Source organism: Vipera ursinii (genome assembly GCF_947247035.1).
Source record: "Vipera ursinii genome assembly, chromosome: 1".
NCBI classification, from domain to species: domain Eukaryota; kingdom Metazoa; phylum Chordata; class Lepidosauria; order Squamata; family Viperidae; genus Vipera; species Vipera ursinii.
Genome location: NC_139512.1, coordinates 266,711,941 through 266,734,702, shown reverse-complemented (window position 1 = coordinate 266,734,702; position 22,762 = coordinate 266,711,941). Strand labels below are relative to the sequence as shown.

The following is a 22,762-nucleotide window of genomic DNA, read 5'->3' as shown; positions in this document are numbered from 1 at the left end:
TCTCCTGCTTGAACAAGGGGCCGGACTAGAAGACCTCCAAGGTCCCTTCCAGCTCTAGTCTGATCTTTCTAACGGCCGAGAGCAGGATGGCGCCTTTCCCTATCCTTTTCCGGCCGCCTTCCGGCGGCGGAAGTGACGCATTCATTTATTCTAACGTCGCAGAAAGCTCTATGGTTTTTTTTCCCCCCTTCCTTTCCGTCCTCTCCGCCCCATTTCTTTTCCTGCATCGAGGCTGGAAATGGCCGCCGAGTGGTGAGAGCCGGACGGGAGGTGTCGCCCCAGAAAAGGGTGAGCCGAGACTAGGCCCGGGATCCGAATATCCGATGAAAGGATCGAGTCAGGGAAGGATTCAGACCTCGGTTGCGTTCCATCAGCGTGCTATTATTATTATTTTTATTATTATTTTTTTTGCGGGGCAGAGGCGGGGGGGGGAGGGAGATTCGGCCGTTACGCTTTCACGCGACGCTATCGACCTCGTTCCTTTCCCCTCCCCCTCCCCCCCCCCTAACCTCCGCTGGTCGTGGCGCGCGAATCTTTTCTCGGCGCGCGCGACGCTGCTTTCCCCACCCGCTGTTTGGTTCTCTCTCTCTCTCTCTCCCCCTCCCCCCCCTCCTCCGTTTGCTAAGAACGTTCTTCATTTCCCCTGTGGGGATGGCCGCCCCCATTTTTTCTCGCGCGAGCCGCGGTGAGCCGACGTGGGGGGAGGGGCAAGGAAAAGAAAAAAAAAATAAAAGAGGCCGAAGAGCTTCGGTTGCTCTTCCACGCCTTTGCCGAGGCCCGGTCAGCTGCCTTATCTCCTCCTCCTCCTCCTCCTCTCTCTCCCCTCCCCCCCCCGTCCGTTACGTCTTCTTCCCGCTTGTTTGGGCGCGGCCAAGGCAACCTGGGCGCCGTCGCTCGCCAGGATTTCGGGACTGGCAAGGAAAGGGGGGGGGGAAAGAAACAGCCGCCTCTTTTGCAGCGTTTCTCACTTATTCGAACAAGCTGGCCTGGCCTGATGGGATTTTAGGGTTTTTAATTGGTTTTTATACTGTATTGTTTTATTGGGCGGATTATTTAATTCTCTTTTTAATTTTTGTATTTGTTATTTATATGTGCCCTGTTCACCACCCTGAGTCCCTCGGGAGAAGGGCGGTATATAAACTTAATTAATAATAATAATAATAATAATAATAATAATAATAATAATAATAATAATAATAATTATTATTATTATTATTATTATTATTATTATTATGGGGCCGGCGATAGCCCTGACCTGGTCGCCTTTGTGACTTTGCAGCGGCTTATCTACCGGGATCAGGAGAAAGAGGTAGTAAAGGGGATAAAAATCAGAAAGCCGTCCGGGGGTTTGGCATTTGAAACCCCCTATGTGCAAAAAAAAAAAAAAAAAGGATTTATTTATTTTTATTTCTTTTAATTCCATTTCTATCCATTTATATCCCGCCCTTCTCCGAAGACATAGGGCAGCTTACAAGCTTAGCAATTTCTCTGCTTTGTTGTGCCGTTTCAAAACTTTTTTTTTAAGAATTCGGGGGTTTTTTGTTTTTTTTTGTAAATTCGAGAATCGTATACCAAACGGCCATAAAACTAGCTGCGTGTTTTTATTGGCGTTTTTAAAGTACAGAACGTGTCAATCCCTACAGCTGTAAAATCTCCGAATTTCTCTTGAAATGTGTAGTAGGGAATAGTGGGCGAATAATCGGTTTTAATTTCATGTAAGCAGTTGGAAATAAGAGGGCGGACGGATAAAAGCCGTTGAGGAAAATATATTCACTGTGAAATATTGAGAAAGGCCGATCTGTGCTACTTATCTGGGGTTCTTGCTATTGATTTCCCCCCTCCCCTTACGCTTAAAATCCCATGCTGTCAATTATTTTTAGGCATTTCGTTTTTGAGATGAGTGGAGCTATAGGAAACATTATAGCTCCACATTAGGGACGTGATGGCTCAGTGGGTTAGGACGCTGGGCTTGTCGATCAGAAGGTTGGCAATTTGGCGGGTCGAATCCCGAGTGCCACGTAGCAGAGTGAGCGCCTGTTACTCATCCCAGCTTCTGCCAACCTAGCAGTTCGAAAGCACGTAAAAATGCAAGTAGAAAAATAGGGACCACTACGGTGGGAAGGTAACAGCGTTCCGTGCGCCTTTGGCGTCTAGTCATGCCGGCCACATGACCACGGAGACGTCCTCGGACAAGCGCTGGCTCTTCGGCTTTGTAACGGAGATGAGCACCGGCTCCTAGAGTTGGAAATGACTAGCACGCATGTGCTGAGGAAACATTTGTGTGGGTAGTATTAGGGTAGGGTTAGAGTGTTAACTTTAATCCTAATTAAGAAACATTGGATTGGATCCAAATGTACACAGGTTCAGTTTGGTTAACTGAAGAAGATGCTTGCACCTCTCTCCTCATACTAGGCCAGTGATGGCGAACCTTTTAGAGACTGAGTGCCCAAACTGCAACCCAAAACCCACTTATGTATTGTCGGGTGCCGGGGGACGTGGCCCATTGGGTGGGTGTGCCCAATTGGGTGAGCGCAGCTCATTGGGTGGGTATGGCTGCAGTGGTAACGGCAGAGTGGGTGGGACTAAAAAGTTCAATCAATTCCAACTTTGCGAGATCTTTCCCCCCCCCCCAGAAGTTGAAATTGATTGATTGAAACTGGGCTTTTTTGCACAAGGTAGGAGAGGCCTAAAGTGAAAAGGTTTTATAAAACCCAGCTGAAGGCCTAGGACTGGGGCGACGGGACACATGCCAACAGAGAGGGCTCTGCGTGCCACCTGTGGCACGCATGCCATGTGTTCACCACCACGGTACTAGGCCTTCCCCCCCCTCCCAATATAACAAGGGTCGTAGAATATGGTTGACTTGGATTAAGTTGTGCAGGAGATAAGATAAAAGATAAAATTGTGTTGATGGACTTCACTTTTTAGTCTGTTTTAAGCTATGGCACACTTAGGACCACGTGTTATCTTCTATTGGACAGGTATAAAGTGTTGTGGAAAATATGGGTCGCTCTAATACTAGATCCCATTCCTCAAGATCAAAGACTAGATCTCACTCCTCTTCAAGATCCAGATCCAGATCACATTCTAGAAAAAAACGTTACAGGTACTTTGCATTTTATATGTTAACTCAGTTGCTTCATTTTTACATGCTGATTTTTGGTAAAAGTTCAAAATGCTGCTTATAATTGCACACCTCTGGTTGCATTCAAATATCTCACATGAGCCACCCTTCTTTCCCTTTTTCTGTGAATCCTGTCCCTCCTAGTTGCTCATTATTTTCTATGGGATGTTAAAGTCTTCCCATTGACTCCAGGCTTCTGCTTGCTGTTAATTTGTGTTTTCTCAGTTTCTTATCCTTCTACCCAGTTCTTTCAGATTAATTTCCCAGTTCTACCTTTTCACTAAATGTTCATGGCTCAAACCATATTTGTTCCATATTCCTAAAAGTGAGGTAGAAAGATGTTCCTGCCTGTTGAACAAGCAGATAGAGAATAGCGGATTCTTTCTATGTATTTTTTAATTAATAACCCAGAATGTCTATCAGGAATCTAAAAATATGTAGAGTACTATACGGTTAGTGAAGTTAGCAGCGAGAACTGCTGTTGATTATGGAGGCAAGAGAGAAAACACAATAATCAAATAAGTTGCAAATAGTCCTGATGAATAGGGAGGAGGGAAGAGAGAGAGAAAAGGCAAAGGAGTCTAAAACAATGTTAGATACGGAATATTTAGGCCAAGGAAGTAAAATATAAAATAGTCTGCTTAATGTAGGAGATAGGGGAGAAAAATAAAGCACAGTTTCTCTTTTGTTGAGAAAGATACTTTCTTTCAAGTTGAGCTTGACTCATCATGAAGTTTAGCCAACAACCCTGGAAAGTCTTGCTTGACTACTAAGTTTATAAACTTCGATGAAATCAGCCAGGAAGGAGGCAAGCTTTTTTAAAAAAAAGTATAGTAGTTGTAGATAGTTCAGTTTGTAGATACCCGTGAGTCTTTTTCCTGTTGTAAACATTTTACCTATTAATCTCTGAAATGTATCATTCTCAGTTCAGGATACCAATCTTCTGCTCTCAACAAATAGGATAGTATTATATCGTCTATAGATAATACTAGAGAAATAGTCATTGGTCTCTGTTAATTCATTATTTCCATCACACTCTGTCAATAAAGATAAAATGTTTCTGTTTGCAAGTCTGGGCCAGGTGATATATTCTGGTGGTAATTTTTAACATCCTTGGAACTTGCTGTTCCAAAACATCTCTTGCTTTTCCATATAAATTTTAGATTATTGTTCATACTACTAAATAATTTCCTGTGGATCTTGGACAATATAATGTTTTTTTTGAAAATTTTGAAATTTGAAGATACTAACATGCTTTTTATCTTAGTTCTAGGTCTCGGTCTAGAACGTACTCACGGTCTCGCAGTAGAGATCGGGTTTATAATAGAGACTACCGCAGAGATTACAGAAATAATAGAGGAATGAGACGTCCTTATGGCTATAGAGGAAGAGGTAGAGGGTATTACCCAGGAGGTGGAGGCAGATACCACCGTGGAGGTTATAGGCCTGTCTGGAATAGAAGGCATTCTCGAAGTCCCAGACGAGGCCGCTCGCGTTCCAGGAGTCCCAAAAGACGTTCGGTCTCTTCTCAAAGATCTCGAAGCAGATCACGTAGATCCTACAAATCTTCTAGATCTCCAAGATCCTCTTCATCCCGGTCTTCATCTCCATATAGCAAATCTCCAGTCTCTTCCAGAAGACGTGGGTCATCAGAAAAACAGCCGAAGAAAACGGAGGCAGCTGCTTTGCAGGACAGCCCATTAAAAAGTAAATCACAAGAAGAAGAGAAAAATACCTTTGAACACGACCCTTCTGAGGCTCTAGATGATTTTAATAAATCAGCAGCAGCAGCAGCAGCTTCAGCTGATATTTGGCCTGGTCTTTCTGCTTACGATAACAGTCCACGGTCACCTCATAGCCCTTCTGTTGCCTCTCCACCTAGCCAGAGTTCTTCCTGCTCCGATGCTCACTTACTCAGCACAGTCCACTCAGCAAAAGACACCCCTCAGCATTCACATTCCATTCAGCATAGCCCTGAAAGATCTGGGTCTGGTTCCCTTGGAAATGGTTCCAGTCGTTATAGCCCTTCTCAGAATAGCCCATTGCATCACATTCCTTCAAGGAGAAGCCCTGCAAAAGCAGTTGCATCACAGAATGCTGCGCGTGAAGAGACCCGCCTGCGTTCCTTTTATCCGGAGGCTGGGGAACAGGAAAGTGCAAAAGGAGGAAAGTTTCTGAAGAGGTGAGCGATTAAAAAAAAAAAGAATGGTGCTTCACTGGTCAACCTAAGACATTTCTGTTATACCGCGCAATAAAAAGTATCCGCATGTTTATTCAAAAATACATTTTGGTTTTAGAATATAAACAATACTTGATGTCTATGTTTCACTGAATCAGAAATATGAATGTATTTTTTTAGAATAATATAATGAATTTATAGGAAATCTGAAAACATTTAAAAGTACGCTACCTATATCAGCGACCCCCAATCTTTGGGGCACCAGGAATTGGTTTCCGAGGACCCAAGGGAGCGTGGTTTTGCATGCTGCCTACATCCCGTGACTGGGGCTTGGCTTGTTTGGGTGGCCTGGTTTCTGGCATGCTGCGGCCCAGAGCCAGTCCACAAACCAGGGGTTGGGGAACCCTGCGCTATATCATTTTGAAAAAGTGAGAATATTTCTGTATTTTTAGCAAATATAATATACCTGTTCTAACTTCACATATACATTAATACCTTGTTGAGTAGTAAAATAGAGAAGAATCCTTAATAGGATTGTGTGAACTCCAGTGATTTGAGAACTGATTTTTCCAGCTGTCCAACTTGGGGAATTTGCTTCTGGAAATTTTCATGGTGCTCCTGAAATAATATGTTCTGGAGGGGAAATGATGTTTTGGAGTTCTCCAGAATATTCCATTCCTGAATTGCCAAAGTTTGTATATTCATCCTTAAAAGAATCATTATAATTTACAGTGATATACCATAGACAATGCATTATTTACTTTGGACTATTAAATTTAACTGTGATTGCTTTGCAAGAGAGATTTAAAAATTTTTTTTATTTATGAAGATGACAATATTTGTTTATCTTATGTATGAAATATAACAGTAAGCTATATCTATGCATAGCTCTTCCTTTGTCCGGCTACTAAATTAGTCAGAAAACAAGTTACACTTTTATTTTAAAAAACCTATAATAGGTCATGGCAGCAGCAACAGGGAAGGAGGAGTGTCTTCTATTTGTGGACTTTCTATATCCATTTGGTAGACCATGTGAGATAAAAGGCTGATCAGATGGGTTTATTAGTCCACTTCCACCAAGCTATTCTCATATTCTTATGAAAAAGAATAGTGTTCCAGATGCTGCATTTGTATTGAAAGCTGTGAGCTTGAATATATAATTCAAACTGCTTCTGTCTGTACAGTTTTAACTTCTCTCTCAAAATTATAAAGGACTCAGAAGTAATGGAATTTGTGCAGAAACAATGTTTAGATTTTGAAATAGTTAACTTTCGAAAAACTTTTTGCATGTAGAATCTGTGCTTAAGCTAACATTTAATTGCATTGGTTTTTGGATTTTCTGTTATTTTTCCATGAAAATAGGTGCTATTTTCTTCTTCTTTGCTATTTACAGGTATACAGATGAAGAATCTAGGGTGTACCTGCTTGATAGGAATAACACTAGAGAGAAAGATGCCCAGAAAGATAGAGGACCAGAAAAGGGGAGGACAGAGGGAGAGAGAGAGTGGGAAGACCAGGAAGCTTTGGAATATTATATGGATAAAGAGCCTGGAAAACAAAAATTTAACGATTCAGAAGGGGAAGACACAGAAGAAACTGAAGATTATAGACAGTTCAGAAAGTCTGTTCTGGCAGATCAGGGTAAGAACTTTGCTGCATCTCATCGTAATGTTGAGGAAGAAGGCTCCAAGTACAAGTCTAAAATCTCTCTGAAGGCAAATAGAGAAGGTGATGCATTTAGAGAAGATAAGGGGTATAAGGTTAAAGAGACAACCAGCTACGTAGTTGAAAGACCTCTTTTAGCAAAAGATAAGCACAAGGAAGATGAAAAAATCTCTGAAAGAATGATGAAGAAAGAGATGCAATCACCTGAACAGGTAAAGTCCGAAAAGCTCAAAGAACTCTTTGATTATAGTCCTCCTCTACACAAGAATCTGGACATGAGAGAGAAATCTACCTTCAGAGAGGAGAGCCCACTTAGGATCAAAATGATAGCCAGTGACTCCCATCGACCTGAAGTTAAACTTAAAATGGCACCTGTGCCACTTGATGATTCAAACAGGTAATTAATTATCCATATTTTTAATAGGTTCTCACATTCGTAGAAGAACTCATTTTTCGTAAAACTTATTTTCCTTGTTTTTGTTTTTATTACGCATCTCAGACCTGCTTCCTTGACTAAAGACAGGCTGCTCGCTAGTACACTTGTCCATTCGGTCAAGAAGGAGCAAGAATTCCGATCCATCTTTGACCACATTAAGCTTCCACAAGCCAGCAAAAGCACATCGGAGTCATTTATTCAGCACATTGTGTCCTTAGTCCATCATGTAAAAGGTACATCTTGAGCTTACTGCATGAGACGAGTATCACTTGCTGTTAAGAAAAAGAATAGTGGTATTGATTTTAGTTTGTTACAGCTTGATTTTTTTGTACACGCTTTCCTGTAAAATAACATTCTAGAAAAAGGATGTCAACGTTTTGTAAGTATTAGAAAGTTTTATAGGAGTAATAAAACATTACTTGATCCTTTTCTTCATAGATTCAGAAAGAAGAGCCATAGGAATTGTGTAAGCAGAAGAATATAATACAGAAAGGGGAGTGGAAAAGACACCCCACACACACACCAAATAAGACCTGGTGCCTCTGTTGGAGGCAAAAAAAAAGACCTGGTCTTATTTTCGGGGAAACACAGTAGCTACAGTAGAGAACATTGAACAAGTTACTGATTGTAGCGCTAAACAGATGTACATTGTCAAATTAAGACTTGGATTTTATGTCATGATACCATCAAATTGGATAGTACTGTATGTTAATTAAATAACTTTGCAGTGATATTGGGACAAGTTTGGATTTCACCTGATAACGTGTATAAAGTTACACTTCAAAATAGGAAGGTTTGAGAATACAAGACTAACAGCAACATACAAATCCGAGGAACAAGTAGTGTGACACTCATTTGCAAATACAAATAATGCCCTTTTGGAAGTGCCAAATGAACGAAACTATTTAAATAAAACAATCCTTTTGCTTCTCATGAAAGGTTTAATGGACGGCATATACTTAAAAGATAAGATGCCACTTTGGAATTCCAAAAATCACTAATAGATTACTTACCGGATCATCACACACAATAAAGAGAATGGTAATTAGGCAATATAAATGCAAGGTTGTGGTTAATTTCAAGTACAGCAGTGGACATCTTGGTCTTTGGATAAAAGCACTTTAATTTTATTTTACAGTATAATGAGCTAATATTTGCATTTCAGTTTATTTGATTCAAAGAAATATCTAAGTGGTTTTTGTTTATATTGCCAAGAATTTACATCCTAATTTAAGAAAACATGGGCATAATTAGGAAAATTTTGGACTTTGCGAAAATGGAGACTTACATTGAAAATGAAAGGGAAAGAAGATACAGAATACTTTCAGACATGGAGTAATTTTTACAAATGGCTAGAAAAATGGAGTAGAGAGTAGGAATGGAGTTGTATTGTTATTAATGTCAAATAGGTGGACCCAGACAGCATGTTGTTTACTAAGCACTAAAGATTTGTAACTATAAAAAAAATAAAATATTAAAGAAAAAGAAAATATTCACTAAAATGAAACTAGATCATTTGTAATTTTCTTCTTAAAATTATTCCTTCTATGGGATTTAAAATATTGCAATTTGATGATCCAAGTCCAAGAGTTCCTTTAAAATTTAACAGAACGAGCTAAAACTAGAGTATTATGTAGAAAACAATGTATTTCCATATCGTAGACTTTCCTAGCCTACTACTGTACAATTATTTGAGAGATAAGTCTTTACTGGAGGATAGGCATTGGTGGAAAAAGCTGACTTTGTGTAAAAACAAGAACAAACTACTAGACTAAAACTGGAAGCCTTTAATTTTGATTTCAAATAGAGAAGGTGGCAGAAAGCACTGGAGAACTTGTATACAGCGTGCCAGCCTGTAAATTAACATGACCTTACAGGCAGAGTCATTAATAACTCTGTTCCATATTAGAGGATTGAAGGAACTTTATTTCCAGGAGTAATTGGGAGCATATAATTATATACCTAAAATATATCAAAATGTATTTTATACATACACATACATCAGTTTTTCAATTATAGAAATTGTTTTAGTTCCCTTAGAATATGCAAGGAAGTAACATATATACCTGGCTTATGTTGGACTGTTTGCCTACCTTTCTCAATGTTAGCTTCATTTACTGTGATACTACCACCCCACAATCTTTTATATAAATTACTATCTGAACCTGGAACTGTGTCATGGAAATTGATTGCTGCCTTGTTACATTTTTCCCCTTATTGTAGCATTCCAATTCAGAAATGAGCATTATTCAGATGTAACAGAATACTGTAGGGAAGTCATAATAATTGAACATAATGCAGGAAATCCAATTTAAACAGATGCTATATTTATTCACATTCATTAATTATATCTGATAATTTGAATACTCATCTTGAAATTGGATTATGCCATTCAATTCTGCATAGGTAACAATATGGTCATATATTTTTTTCCATGTATTTTATATTGCTCATTTTGATGGAGCGTGTAATATTGTCAGGTAAAGAAAAATCTTGAAAATGTGAAAATGCTTATGAAGTGTGTACAAATTTATTGATGAAAATCCCAACAGTCCTATAGTTCTTTTTTCTAAAGTTACAATCTTTGAAAAGAAAACACATTTTCTTTTTAAAGATGTCATAATATATTTTACTGTTCTGACTTTAAAGCTATTAATTGTTTAATAAAGAAATAGTAGGCGACTATTTAAAACTTATTTACCATAAAAATTACATTGGCTTATTAGAAAGCTTTGTTTAACAAATACATAATTTTGAATCCAGATTTTGCCATTGTTGGCAGGAGCATTTCTTGTGAAGCTGCATGTTCAGAAGCTGTGAAAAACTTTGGAGGATTTACAATGTTTTAGAACAGACATGTCAAACGTGCGACATCACATGACGTCACGCGACATATCGGAGCTTTTTTCCCATTGCCGGCAATGGGGTGGATGCGGTTTTGTTGTGACACATCCGACCCTTGGGCTGGCAGTTTGACACCCCTGTTTTAGAATCTCATACCAAATTTTAGACACTTCTCCCTGAAATATATTTACCTAGAAAAATTGGAAAGCTAAATGCTTTACATTACTCAAAAAAGCTATATTTTCATATTTTATTAAGAGTGAAAAAGACTTAGGTTATAAAATCCTGTGAGAATGCTTGCCAAAGAGATCATTTAAGCTGAATGTTTTCAGTTAGTATATCAAATATTTACACGTGCCTTGTTGTTTTAACTACTGGTTTTTGGCCAGTGTATTAATATGTCTCCATCACAGTTTGCTTCCCAAGGTTATTTAAATCTTTCTGCACTCAGTAAAAGGAATCTGTGGATCACATTTTGGTAAAAATGTAGTAATTTTACATTATTGGTGCAATGCAGCTACACTGAACAGCTCTTCTCTTACATAGAGCTGAAAATGCCCAGTGATGTTTTCTTTTTCATTGCAACTAGGTCCTGGAATGTGTTTTGAAATGGCAAAATCCATATTACAAAAGTAAAATAGCTGTTGAAAGATAACAGATGCACAAACAGGCAAAGTTGAACCTTCTATCTTCCTGGCAAAAATGGCACAAAAACTGAATTGCTAGCTCAAATTCCTGTGTTTGATGGAATTATGATTGAGGCACTACCCTTGTAGTGGCCATATCAAGTTTTAATGATTGGTTTTGAGAGATGTGCTGGATGTTGGGCGGTAAGTTGATACAGATGTACATTGACCTGTTAAGCAGATAGTTTACTTTATTTGTAACATTTCATAGTCCTTTTTAATTTACACATGTACTATTTTACATTTAAACACATCTGTTGAACTGGTCTTTCAGAATGTAGTGTGTGTGTTATCAATTTATTGGTCTTGGTTAAGACAAGAAACTTTATGCTCTCAAGTTTGCCAGAATGCCAGATGTTAAAATCTAAAAGTGTTACCTTGGTATTAATTTTTTTTAAAAGAAATTGTGATCTTTAAAAGAAATTGACTTGTGAAACTTCCATTTTATGTATGCCTTTTGGGGAATAAATCCAACTGAGTTCAAGAGGGTTTATTCTTACAGCAGTATGCATAGGATGACAACATTTTAAAAATTGCAATATATGACAATGCTCCGTCTAATACTGTAATATTTCTCTCATAATGTATTTGGCTCCTGTGGGTAAACAAGATGCGCACTATAAACTTTGACTGCTTTTTTAAATAAAAAAGTGAACATTCAGTTTATAATGGCACAAGTAGTACAGACGTGCAAGGAATTTCTAAGCGTGATTATTATTATTACAAACAGATGGGGCAAATGTTTGTTGCTTATATTGCCAAGTCCCTGGCTCTTCTGCATTCTCACTTGATGTGTTATGTTGATATTTTTTGGTAAATTAGTACTTATCCTCTGAAATTCTACAGAACAATATTTCAAATCAGCTGGAATGACCCTAAGTGAGAGATTCACTGCTTATCAGAAGGCTACTGAAGAACATAGCACCCGGCAAAAGAGTCCTGAAATACATAGGTAAGGCATTGTGTTATTGTTTAGTGTAAGCGATACTCACTTTTCAAATGATGCTTGCATTGATAAAAAGCATCCTGTCTCTTGAATATAGAATATGAATAGAAGTTCCTGAATAAAACTGCTGTATCTGTTGTGATACATGAGATTTTATAATAAGGTAAGTATCTGTGAAATGTATATTCATCAGTTCTTTTTTTCATTCCATTTAAATGGAAACCCATTTAAAATCGAAGGAAGTATTAAACTGTCTGGGATTTAAAGAATTGTTGGGCACATTTTTAATGTAAAAATTTATTTACATTTTCTGAAAAAAAATGGGTCAGATGTATTCGCATACAAAGAATATTGTGTATTGTGTGGTTTTTCAATACTGCAGTTGGATTCTTGAATTGTGTGGGCCTTGACTTGTTTACATAGATACGTATGGCATTTTTAGAGGGGCATTATTAACATTTTAACGGTTTGGTTTTAGTCACTCTTTTGTGTTTCCAATTCTGGATGTAGTCATAATAATTACTTTTGAAAATCTTGCATTTAGAAGGATTGACATCTCTCCAAGTGCCCTGAGGAAGCATACCCGTTTATCAGGAGAAGAGAGAACCTTTAAAGAAGAAATTCAGAAAGTAGGTTCTAAATTGATACACTTTTTTTAAAGTAAAAGCATCCTTTATAGTCCAGACCTAAGTATCTATCCTAAAGCATTCTTGATAAAATTGCATTTATAGCTTACTATTCTATGTGATACCAAGCTTGACCTATTCATCATTTTTTAAGGATAGGTCAGTTTTGAATTATGAGCCCTGAACATGAAAAGATAATTTTAATCAGTGTTCTCACAAAATCAAGGCCATTACTTTTGAACATATCCCATGAAATAACTGAATTAAACAAGGCTGTTTTAGTAGTAACATTAATAAATTATGCCGGCATTTCATTCCCATGAAACATTTGGAAATGGTTTTTTTGCTTCATTTTTTAGAATTTTTTTAAAAAAAATCAAATTATTTACAGTCTAAGGGAGGGAACTTTTATTTCTGTGCAAAACTATCCTGTTCTATATAGAAAAGTATTGTTTGGAGGTTTAACCTAGGAAAATGGCAAGATTAAATTGAACAAGTCTGTTTAACAGTTTATTATAATTGTCTTTTGAATCAAGTCTCATTTCCGGTGATTATTTTCTTGGAAGTGCCATCTTCCTAAAACTGACTGCCCAAAGTCATTCAGATGGATTTTGTGCGTAAAACAGTACTAAAAATCATAGCGTCTTGACTTCTAATCCTTCATCTTTAACCTCTACACTCTGTTGCCCTCTATGTAGAATAATTTCGTTATAAGCAAAATTTACTGTGTTTAGTGGAGTTTTAAGAAAGTATGCATAAGGCTATAAACACAAAAAAAATCACGTGTATTCCAACATTTGCAGTTGTAAAATATTTCAATGAAATGGTTTTGATCTAGGGAGATAAAAAATTAAAGTGCGATTCTGCTGATCTTCGACATGACATCGATCGTCGTAGAAAAGAACGAAGTAAAGAACGAGGAGACTCTAAAGGTTCCAGGGAATCCAGTGGGTCAAGAAAGCAAGAGAAAGTTCCAAAAGATTACAAGGATTATAAAACTTTCAAAGACGATAGGTAAAAAAGCATGATTTTGTAATTAATGTTTAAAGTCTAATTATGTAATTGTAAGCTTAATTGCTTTCAGTTTTCCCTTTACAATGGCACGTCTAAATGTAAACAATTAAAATTATTTGTTTTACAGCAAAAATTTATTTGTCTTTTACATGGCTTATGGTGGATGAGGACAAAAACTTTGGAATAGCAAGCTAACACTGAAAAAAAATGACAAATTAATCTGTCCTATTATCCAGGCTACATCAGGAGTTGGACTTCAATGCAGTACATTTCTGTAAACAGTTTGTGTAAGAACTTTGGTTCGTTATGCTTGATTCCGCACTTTTTCAACTCATAACACCCAGATTATGAGAATTTTACTGAAATTTAAATTTAACTTGGGCAGGGGGAGGGTTGGCAAGAGGAATTTCTTTTTCTCAAAACTTGTAATATGAAAATTTTACAGGTTAGTAGTTTAGGAGCAACTTAATTCTGTGTACAGTACTTGCTGCAGTGATAATACTGGAAATAACTCTTATGCTTTTGAATTTGATATTAATATTACAAATCTATGGTCAAATCAATGCCAAATGTATTTCCTATTGGAATATTGCATATGAATATTTTATGTCCTCATTCGTATACAGTATATGTTAATACTATTAAATCACTGATTTACTTGTACTTTCTATTTACTTCTCTTTCACTGATGTCCACATAGTTGTCAGTTACTGATTAGTTCTGCATCTTGTGGCAATGTAGTTAAAAGATAGTATCAATTTTTATTGATATTTTAGGTATTAAAATAAAAGGAACTAGGCAAAAGCTTAGCAACTTTACTTATAGTCATTCCCCCCCCCCCCCGTTATTTCTGCGATTGTGTGAAAGCGTGCATTTAAATGTAGCTTTTACTGGCTAATTAGCTATTTTTTATTAATATGCTAATGAGCCATACCTGTTAAAATTATAGATGGAAGCTGGATGGAGTAATAATGTTCCACATTAGCTTCAAAACAAGAACAGAGGATAACTTCTAAGAATACACAAAATACATCCAATACGTAGGGCACAACAGCAAATAGTATGGTTTCTTATTTTTCAGTAAGCAAAAAAGAGAACAAGACCATTCTCGATCTTCCTCAACTTCCTCCCCATCTTCCTCATCCAGTTCCCGAGAAGAAAAGGACTGCAAGAAAGAAAGAGATGAAGAACTTAAACCCCATCATGACCAGAAAGAATATCCAGGTTTTACCGGAGTTGGAAGACCTAGAGGCACATTTGTAAGTTTCTTCTTTGCATTTTAACTGTAATTTATAACCATTGAATTAAAATATCCAGTGTATGGTTGAAATATGGGAATGCAATTAGAAATGTAACTTGCAGCAAGATGTATTTATATAAATTATAGGAAAATACTACATTAGTTTGGCATAAAATGAAAAATATGCAAGCGTCTTATTGTACCTATATTATTATACTACCTAGGTAAATTGTTGCTTTAAATATTCACAAACATTTGTGCGTTTGCTTAAAGCCAAAGCATCATTAATTATTCTCTCTTCTTTCTGATTTCTTGCATCTATTTGTAATAATTAATTTGTAGGCATTTTCTCTAATTTGTTCTTCAGGTTTGATACTGATTTCCTTCTTTTTTAAATATTAAATCTCTGTATTGAGAGTTGGCCGTAGTATTACCTTATATAGAACAGAACAGCTAATGGTAAATGCAATTTACTGAAATTAGGTGACAGTTTTTGAAAACTACATGTAATTTTATAGACATTTTTAGTTAATTGGAAACATGTTAGTTAATTATTAGAATTAACAGCTGTTCAATGGATATCAAAATTGCATTTAAAGTAATTGAACTAATACTGTTATTTGAACTAATTATTTTTCTCAAATAGTTTCTTGGAAAGTATTAAGTATCAATGTACTGGATCTTTTAGCTTCTTTTTTCCCTTTTTGTTTTATTATTATTATATATTATATATTATACATTGTGACTTATGACTCCACAGTAACTCCCAAAGTGTGACCTTCATTTTCTTCATTTTTCAAACCTGAACCTTTTGTCTGTATTTTAGGAAAAAATGGTAGGGCTGGCAAACATGGCAGAATTGGTAAACCATTTAATCCTGCAGTGGGAATCTCCCCACATGGTCTTCCCTTTAGCCTTCCCTGACAGTTAGAGAAGAGGGAGATGTTATTTTCGGATTCAATGTTTTCTCTACTGCCTTTCCCAATTTTGTGAATTTAACAGTGCTGGCTAGAGCATTCTGGGAGGTGTCCCATATATTTAGAGGATGTCTGTGTTGGGAAAGGCTTCCCTTGTGCAACGGCCTGCAGAGACCTGGGTTTTTCCAGTTGCAATCAGCAATTTGGGGAAAGTGTGAAGTGAAAATGAATTACTGGAAATCACTTCTCTTATTCAACCAGGAAAAAAAGGCTCCTCTATATGTGGGGAAGCCGTTGCTACATCTGGTTATTAAGTATCATCCACACAAATCCAGTTTTTAAAATCTGGACGTTTCCATAAATCAATACTACACATAAATGCTATTGTGCAACAATGAACCTTTATATTAAAGGAGATGTACGTAGCTTTGTATTAATTTTTAAATAATTTCATTTTATGTGGTATTAACAGACATTTTAGTTAATGCAATAATCATTTATTGCTGTGTGTAAATGAATTACATATATTTATTATTTAAATACATACATGCTTTGGTTAATCAGTTTCGAATTAGAGGCAGAGGAAGAGCCAGAGGCGTGTTTGCTGGAACAAATACTGGTCCTAGCAATTCAAACACTGCTTTTCAAAAGAGACCAAAAGAGGAAGAATGGGATCCTGAATATACTCCAAAAAGCAAGAAATACTTCTTGGTGGGTGTCATATTATATGCATGCATCTTTTCTAAAGTCTTATTTTATAGCGGCAATATCTAAAACTATTTCTGTCATTTCAAGAATCTCCACTGAGTCGTCTGCAGTGAACATCAGTATTTGTATTTGCTGTTACATCCGTCTACATAGTCTAATGAAAGAAGTTCTTCTGCACCATTTCTAGCTAGTCAGTTAGCAACAGGAGAGAAAAGATCTAGCCTATGCAGACTACATTGTGCAATTATAGATTTTCTTCAGCAGATTGCATTCTGTTATCTGTAAGTGAAGGTCTAGTCTAGGCCGTCCTTAAAGCCAAGGAAAAGCCAGATAATATAATAATATCTCAGTTGCTCGACGTTGACTGAGATAATGCTATCCTGTAACTTTGGATAACGGTGTTTGTGATCGTGATACCAAAGTAATTATTAAATAATAATGTGCGTAGCTGCTTTTCAAAGACATTTTCTAACGCTTATTTTTTTCACTAAATTTTTTCCTTCATTTTCACATCATATTTTCCCTTTCGTAACTAATATTTCTCAGTGAATTGCAGGTGTGTGCACAAGCACTCTTTCAGTGGATACTATATTTTCTATTGCTCCAATGTGTATTAAACTAATATGTGTATTTAGAAAAAAACAGGATTTTGATCGGCTGTGACTTTTCACCCGCTGGAGGCACTGTTACAAGGATAAACATTTAAAAAAAAAATAATTCTAATACTTTCTATTTATTTTATTAAAGACAGACTTAACACCTTTAGAAAATAAAATGCTATCCAGGTCAGAAATGAAACATTTGCTATAATATTTAAAAAAGATATTACTGCCTATTGTGTCTCTTTCTTCTGTGGGCTACTCCAAGCCAGATATAGATTTCTTGGGTTGAATAGAAGAAGTATCAAATAGACTTGATAACCTTGGAGGTGTCTTGACAATAATGAAAAAAGGGATACTTCTGTTTCTATATTAGCAAAGACCCTCTGATGATTTTTCCTCCTTTCTTTATATTTTCTCCAGTTCGATACTTTTTCCGTAATGAAGGGTTATAACCATCCATATGATGTTTTAAACGGTACAACCCAAGAATAATATTGGCATCTTATCCTGGAAAAGTGTTGCTCCTAGTTATTGAAGAGCGAATTAAGTATTCCTGTTTCACAGTAGAATTGAGAATAACATCAGTCACCCATACAGCTCTCCGTGCCTACAGTTCCTTTTTATGGGTTTGTGTAATATTTAACAAATGTTGGGACTTACATAAATATGTAAAATAGTTGTTTAGATGATTATCTTAGATGTAAAACAAATGAAATATATACAATACAAATGGATATTGCAAAAAAGTGAAGTGATCCTTCTAGAATCAATCAGCCATGTCCTCTTCCATGATACTTATTCTATTTCCTTTTTCAGCCGATGTTACATGGTTGCAGAATGTATTTGGTCGTTATCAGTTTGGGTAGTAGATTCTTTTGGAGTAGTTGTTTTTAACACTATTGTACTTTTAAGATTGTTTGAGATTCTGCCAGCTTATTTATTTATTATTTAATATGCTGCCTGTCTCACTATCCAAAGCGACTCCATATCTTCTAGTATCTTGTATCTTCCAATACTTCCCTCTTTATACATGTTATATTTTGGGTAAAATAAACCGCAGCAATTCTTTCTATTCATGTATGAGGGAATTCAACTGTAGGGATATTTAGGATTTTGCCATTTTCTTTCTACTCCCCCCCCCCTTTTAACCATCTCATCTAATCAAGAATTCTGAGTAACTTAAAAATTATTGTTATTTTGGTTGGCTTTAATAATAATTGAGAGAGCCAGTTTACTGTAGTTGTTAGGGCATCAGATCAGAAGACTTGAGTTCTAGTCTTGCCTTAGGCATAAAGCCAGCTAGGTGATCTTGGAGTACTCACTTTCTCTCAGCCCTAGCAAGGAGGCAAAGGCAAATCACTTGGGGGTGAAGGGAACCTTGCCAAAAAAAACTGCAGGGAGTCCAGGCTGTCTCTGAGAATCAAACATGATTGAACAGAGGAAAAATAATAATTGGAGATACTCATTTTTTGTGTAGTTTTCTTTAAATTTGTTATGTGTTATTTCTAAAATTGGTTTTTCAGTGGACTTTTTTTTTGCACTCCATAAACTATAAACCAGATAGTTAAGGCACAGAACATAGAATATGTTACAGAACATAAAATAACTCAAGCTGTTAGAAATGTGTATAAAGAAAGATTAAGAAACTAAATTTGCTGCATTTAAACTCATGGGCATAATGTTGTCAAGTTTCCCACTGGGTGGGTAGGCTGAACTGCAGTGAAATAATAGGTGTCTAAAAACCTTTCATACAGCTGGCAAACATACAAAAAGAGAAAGAAAGAGAAAAGAAATAGTGTGTGTGCAGAGAATTGGGAGATAGAAACCTAGGGGTGATTCAGCTAAATTGAATGTACTTTGTCAAACAAGTCCTTGGGGGACTTTGATGACACGGCTTGGTGGAGAGCATGACACCAACTGGGAAATTCCAGGGGCCGTATCCCTTGCCCTCCATGCTTCCCAGAGTTTATATCTTTGCTTAGAATTTTAAATATAGACAGGGCAAGTTTAATGTTTTTTTGTATCTTACCAATTTACTGATTCATTTTTTAAAAAGTAACTCTTAGTTCAGTGGTAGAGCATGTGTCATATATATACAGTTGCAAGAAAAAGTATGTGAACCCTTTGGAATTACGTGGAGTTTTGCATGAATTGGCCATAAAATGCGCTCTAAACGTCATGTAAGTCACAACAATAGAAAAATACAGTCTGCTTAAAATAATACTACACAAACATTAGCTGTTGTCATGTTTTAATTGAACATAAGATGGAAACGTTCACAGTGCAGGGTGGAAAAAGTATGTGAACCCCTAGCCTAATGACTTCTCCAAGAGCTAATTGGAGCCAGGAGTGAGCCAACCTTGACTCCAATCAGTGTGATGATATTGGATGTGTTGCTGACAGCTGTCCTGTCCTTTAAAAACACACACCTGTTTTGGGTTTACTGGTCTCAAGAAGCACTGTCTGATGTGAACCATGCCTTGCAGAAAAGAGCTCTCAGAAGACCTACGATCAAGAATTGTTGACTTGCATGAAACTAGAAAGGGTTACAAAAGTATCTCCAAAAGCCTTGATGTTCATGTGTCCATGGTAAGACAGAATGGAGAAAGTTTAGCACTGTTGCTACTCTCCCTAGGCGTGGTCGTCCTGTAAAAATGACTGCAAGAGCACAGCGCATAACGCTTAATGAGGTAAAGAAGAATCCTAGCGTGTCAGCTAAAGACCTACAGAAATCTCTGGCACATGCTAACATTTTTTTGACACATCTACAATAAGGAAAACATTAAACAAGAATGGAGTACATGGGAGGACACCACGGAGGAAGCCATTGCTGTCCAAAAAAAAAAAAAATTGCAGCACGTTTGAAGTTTGCAAAAGAGCACCTGGATGTTCCACAGCATTACTGGCAAAATATACTGTGGACAGATGAAACCAAAATTGAGTTGTTTGGGAAAAACACACAACACTGTGTGGAGAAAAAAAGGCACAGCACACCAACATCAAAACCTCATCCCCACTGTAAAACATGGTGGAGGGAGCATCATGGTTTGGGGCTGCTTTGCTGCCTCAGGGCCTGGACGGATTGTTGTCATTGATGGGAAAATGAATTCCAGAGTTTATCAGGACATTTTGCAGGAAAACGTACGACCATCTGTCCGCCAACTGAAGCTCCACAGAGGATGGGTGATGCAACAGGACAATGACCCAAAGCTTACAAGTAATTCAACAAAACAATGGCTTCAACAGAACAGAATACACCTTCTGGAGTGGCCCAGTCAGAGTCCTGACCTCAACCCGATTGAAATGCTGTGGCATGACCTTAAGAGAGCGATTCACACCAGACATCCCAAGAATATTGCTACACTGAAAGAGTTTTGTGAAGAGCAGTGGTCCAAAATTACTCCAGATCATTGTGCAGGTCTGATCTGCAACTACAGGAAACGTTTGGTTGAGGTTATTGCTGCCAAAGGAGGGTCAACCAGTTATTAAGTCCAAAGGTTCACATACTTTTTCCACCCTGCACTGTGAATGTTTCCATCTTATGTTCAATTAAAACATGACAACAGCTAATGTTTGTGTAGTATTATTTTAAGCAGACTGTGTTTTTCTATTGTTGTGACTTACATGACGTTTAGAGCGCATTTTATGGCCAATTCATGCAAAACTCCACGTAATCCCAAAGGGTTCACATACTTTTTCTTGCAAGTGTATTTCTGCACTAACTTCAGGTTGGAGAGATGTGTCCCTGAACTTGGAATCCTGATTAACCAAATATAATGTATTGGAATAGCTTGACTAAATGCTTGAGCTTGGTATATATGTTACCCTTTTATTGTTAAGAATAGTAGGATCAAAGAATTCAACCACAGTAATTAATTAAATTGATGATAAATATAACTTTTTAGTGCTGCTTTGGTTCTACATTTTCTTTAACTGAATTCCATTTACTCTAGCATGATGACAGAGATGATGGTGTTGATTACTGGGCTAAGAGAGGAAGAGGACGTGGTATTTTCCAGCGTGGCAGAGGAAGATTCAACTTCAAGAAATCAGGTAGCAGTCCAAAATGGACGCATGATAAATACCAAGGCGATGGGCTTGTAGAAGATGAAGAAGAAACAATGGAAAATGAAGACAAGGAGAGACGTAAAGAAGAAAAGGTATGTACTGTGCTGTATCAGTTAGGTTTGGGTTTTTGTATTGTTAGTTGAATTTTAAATAGGCTAAATACTGTACCGTAATTGTGCATATATTTACATCTTTTTTATACAGGAATAATAACTGAAGATCAGTTGCAGCTGGAAAAAAAACTTGCTATCTGCGCAGCATTTTTAATATGACTTGTCGTCAAATGAATGTAAGCGTTTTACTTAAATTTTACTGTTGGAGAGTAGTTTAGTTTTGGTTTTGGTTCTCTTTTAATTCTTTTGTAATCTCACTAGTAATTGTTGAAGATTATATAAAGCAAGTAGTAAAGGTATGATACTATTTGTCATGATCAACTTTTTAAAATGTTTACTGTTATACACTGTGTAACTTTGATTTGTCCAAAAAGATCTGATTTTAAACAGAGTTGTACTTCATTATCCCCTCCACAGCTGTGTTTCATTACAAAATAAAACTTAGGTTTGTGCATTTAGATATTGAGGCAGCATTTAAAAATAAATCTGTACTAAATTTTGGAGCTAATAATTTCCTGGAGCTTTTTGTTTCTGTGGCTTATATTTAAATTGCAAGATTGTATAATCTGGAGTGGGGGGGCTTATATTTTGTTTAATTCAGCCACCTAAGTAATTGTGGCAGCATGTAAACAGCACTGCAAGGCTAAAAGTTTGTAATGAGTTTTCACAAGGCTTGTTCTTGGATAGATTTGAGAACTAGAGTATCCCAGTAAAATGAGTGTAAGTAGGAGGTTATAAAAGTAATTTGGGGGGGTCTTATTAATTTTCTCATACATTCACATTTCTAGAAAACGATGGGCGTTCTCTTCTGAACAGATCTAGATCTGACAAGTAGAACTGTAGCTTAACAGGTGCTACATTTCTCCGTCCACATAATCTTACTTCTAATGGGGAAATGCTTCAACTATTTGTGTAACAGCACTAAAAGTAGTTTGACCTTCTGCATATTCTATTCTTGTGAGAAGACCTATCCTACATTCCAAACGTTTAGGCGTACAGCAGAAAGAGGTAAATTGTAGTGAAAAGTTACCTTTAACACAAGCATGTTTGAGTGTATTGTTTTGGTGTTTATATGCCTAATAGACATAGTCTTATGTAAAACACAGGATGCTATTCATTTATAAAATTTAAACTGTATATAATGAATGTGAAATGGAGTTATTATGCAAGAGCATTAGATGAAGTTTCATTGGCATCTGGTGAAAAATATTGGCCACAAATTTATGGCAATACTGATTCAGCTATTACTGCATCAACATTTTCCCCAATTTGTAAAATAATATTTCTGTGGGTTTTCTTTAGAAAAATAACCTAAACTATGGGATATCTCAGTTGTGTTTTCAGTCCTCGGTGGAATAAAGATGTGAAAATGTAAAAGGAAATGAGCTTGTTATTACAGCTGAATATTACAGAAGTTTTATATCTTTACTATACCTAAAGCCATGAAGTTAAAGAACTATCTTAAAACCAGAATCATATGAACTATAAATTTTAAAAAATACAATTTAACCTTTTTTTCTAATCACACTTATTTTAACCTTTTGTTAAAGTCTTGAAATACAAAACTGAACAATTCCTGTACTCATGGTGCCAT

The 22,762-nt window shown here is 36.7% G+C and overlaps 1 protein-coding gene across 9 annotated transcripts; it reads left to right on the top strand.

The window, feature by feature from the left end:
• Positions 1 to 216: 216 nt before the first annotated feature.
• Positions 217 to 22,310, top strand: BCLAF1 (BCL2 associated transcription factor 1). Of its 9 annotated transcripts, XR_014494439.1 has the most exons (13): positions 217 to 288; positions 2,982 to 3,106; positions 4,392 to 5,306; positions 6,697 to 7,365; positions 7,468 to 7,637; positions 11,781 to 11,886; positions 12,425 to 12,509; positions 13,345 to 13,520; positions 14,602 to 14,779; positions 16,242 to 16,388; positions 20,941 to 21,147; positions 21,260 to 21,344; positions 21,957 to 22,310. XR_014494439.1 is itself a non-coding variant. In XM_083379537.1 (12 exons), the coding sequence occupies exons 2-12, from the start codon at positions 3,003 to 3,005 to the stop codon at positions 21,263 to 21,265; spliced, it is 2,697 nt and encodes an 898-aa protein (XP_083235663.1). In that variant the 5' UTR covers positions 217 to 288; positions 2,982 to 3,002; the 3' UTR covers positions 21,266 to 22,310. The 9 variants fall into 9 exon arrangements, 4 of the variants coding, with proteins under 4 accessions (XP_083235663.1, XP_083235662.1, XP_083235665.1 ...); XR_014494441.1 differs by lacking the exons at positions 21,260 to 21,344; positions 21,957 to 22,310 and adding an exon at positions 17,408 to 17,613 and having other exon boundaries at positions 20,941 to 21,073; XM_083379537.1 differs by having other exon boundaries at positions 14,668 to 14,779; positions 21,260 to 22,310.
• Positions 22,311 to 22,762: the final 452 nt, after the last annotated feature.

What these genes read in the sequence shown, in the direction of transcription:
- BCLAF1 (XM_083379536.1), top strand. Translation starts at nt 3,003, where the DNA reads ATGGGTCGCTCTAATACTAGATCCCATTCCTCAAGATCAAAGACTAGA. An exon ending in GAAGACCTAGAGGCACATTT is followed by an intron (nt 14,780 to 16,241) that starts GTAAGTTTCTTC and finishes TTGGTTAATCAG; the next exon opens with TTTCGAATTAGAGGCAGAGG. An exon ending in AAAGCAAGAAATACTTCTTG is followed by an intron (nt 16,389 to 20,940) that starts GTGGGTGTCATA and finishes CATTTACTCTAG; the next exon opens with CATGATGACAGAGATGATGG.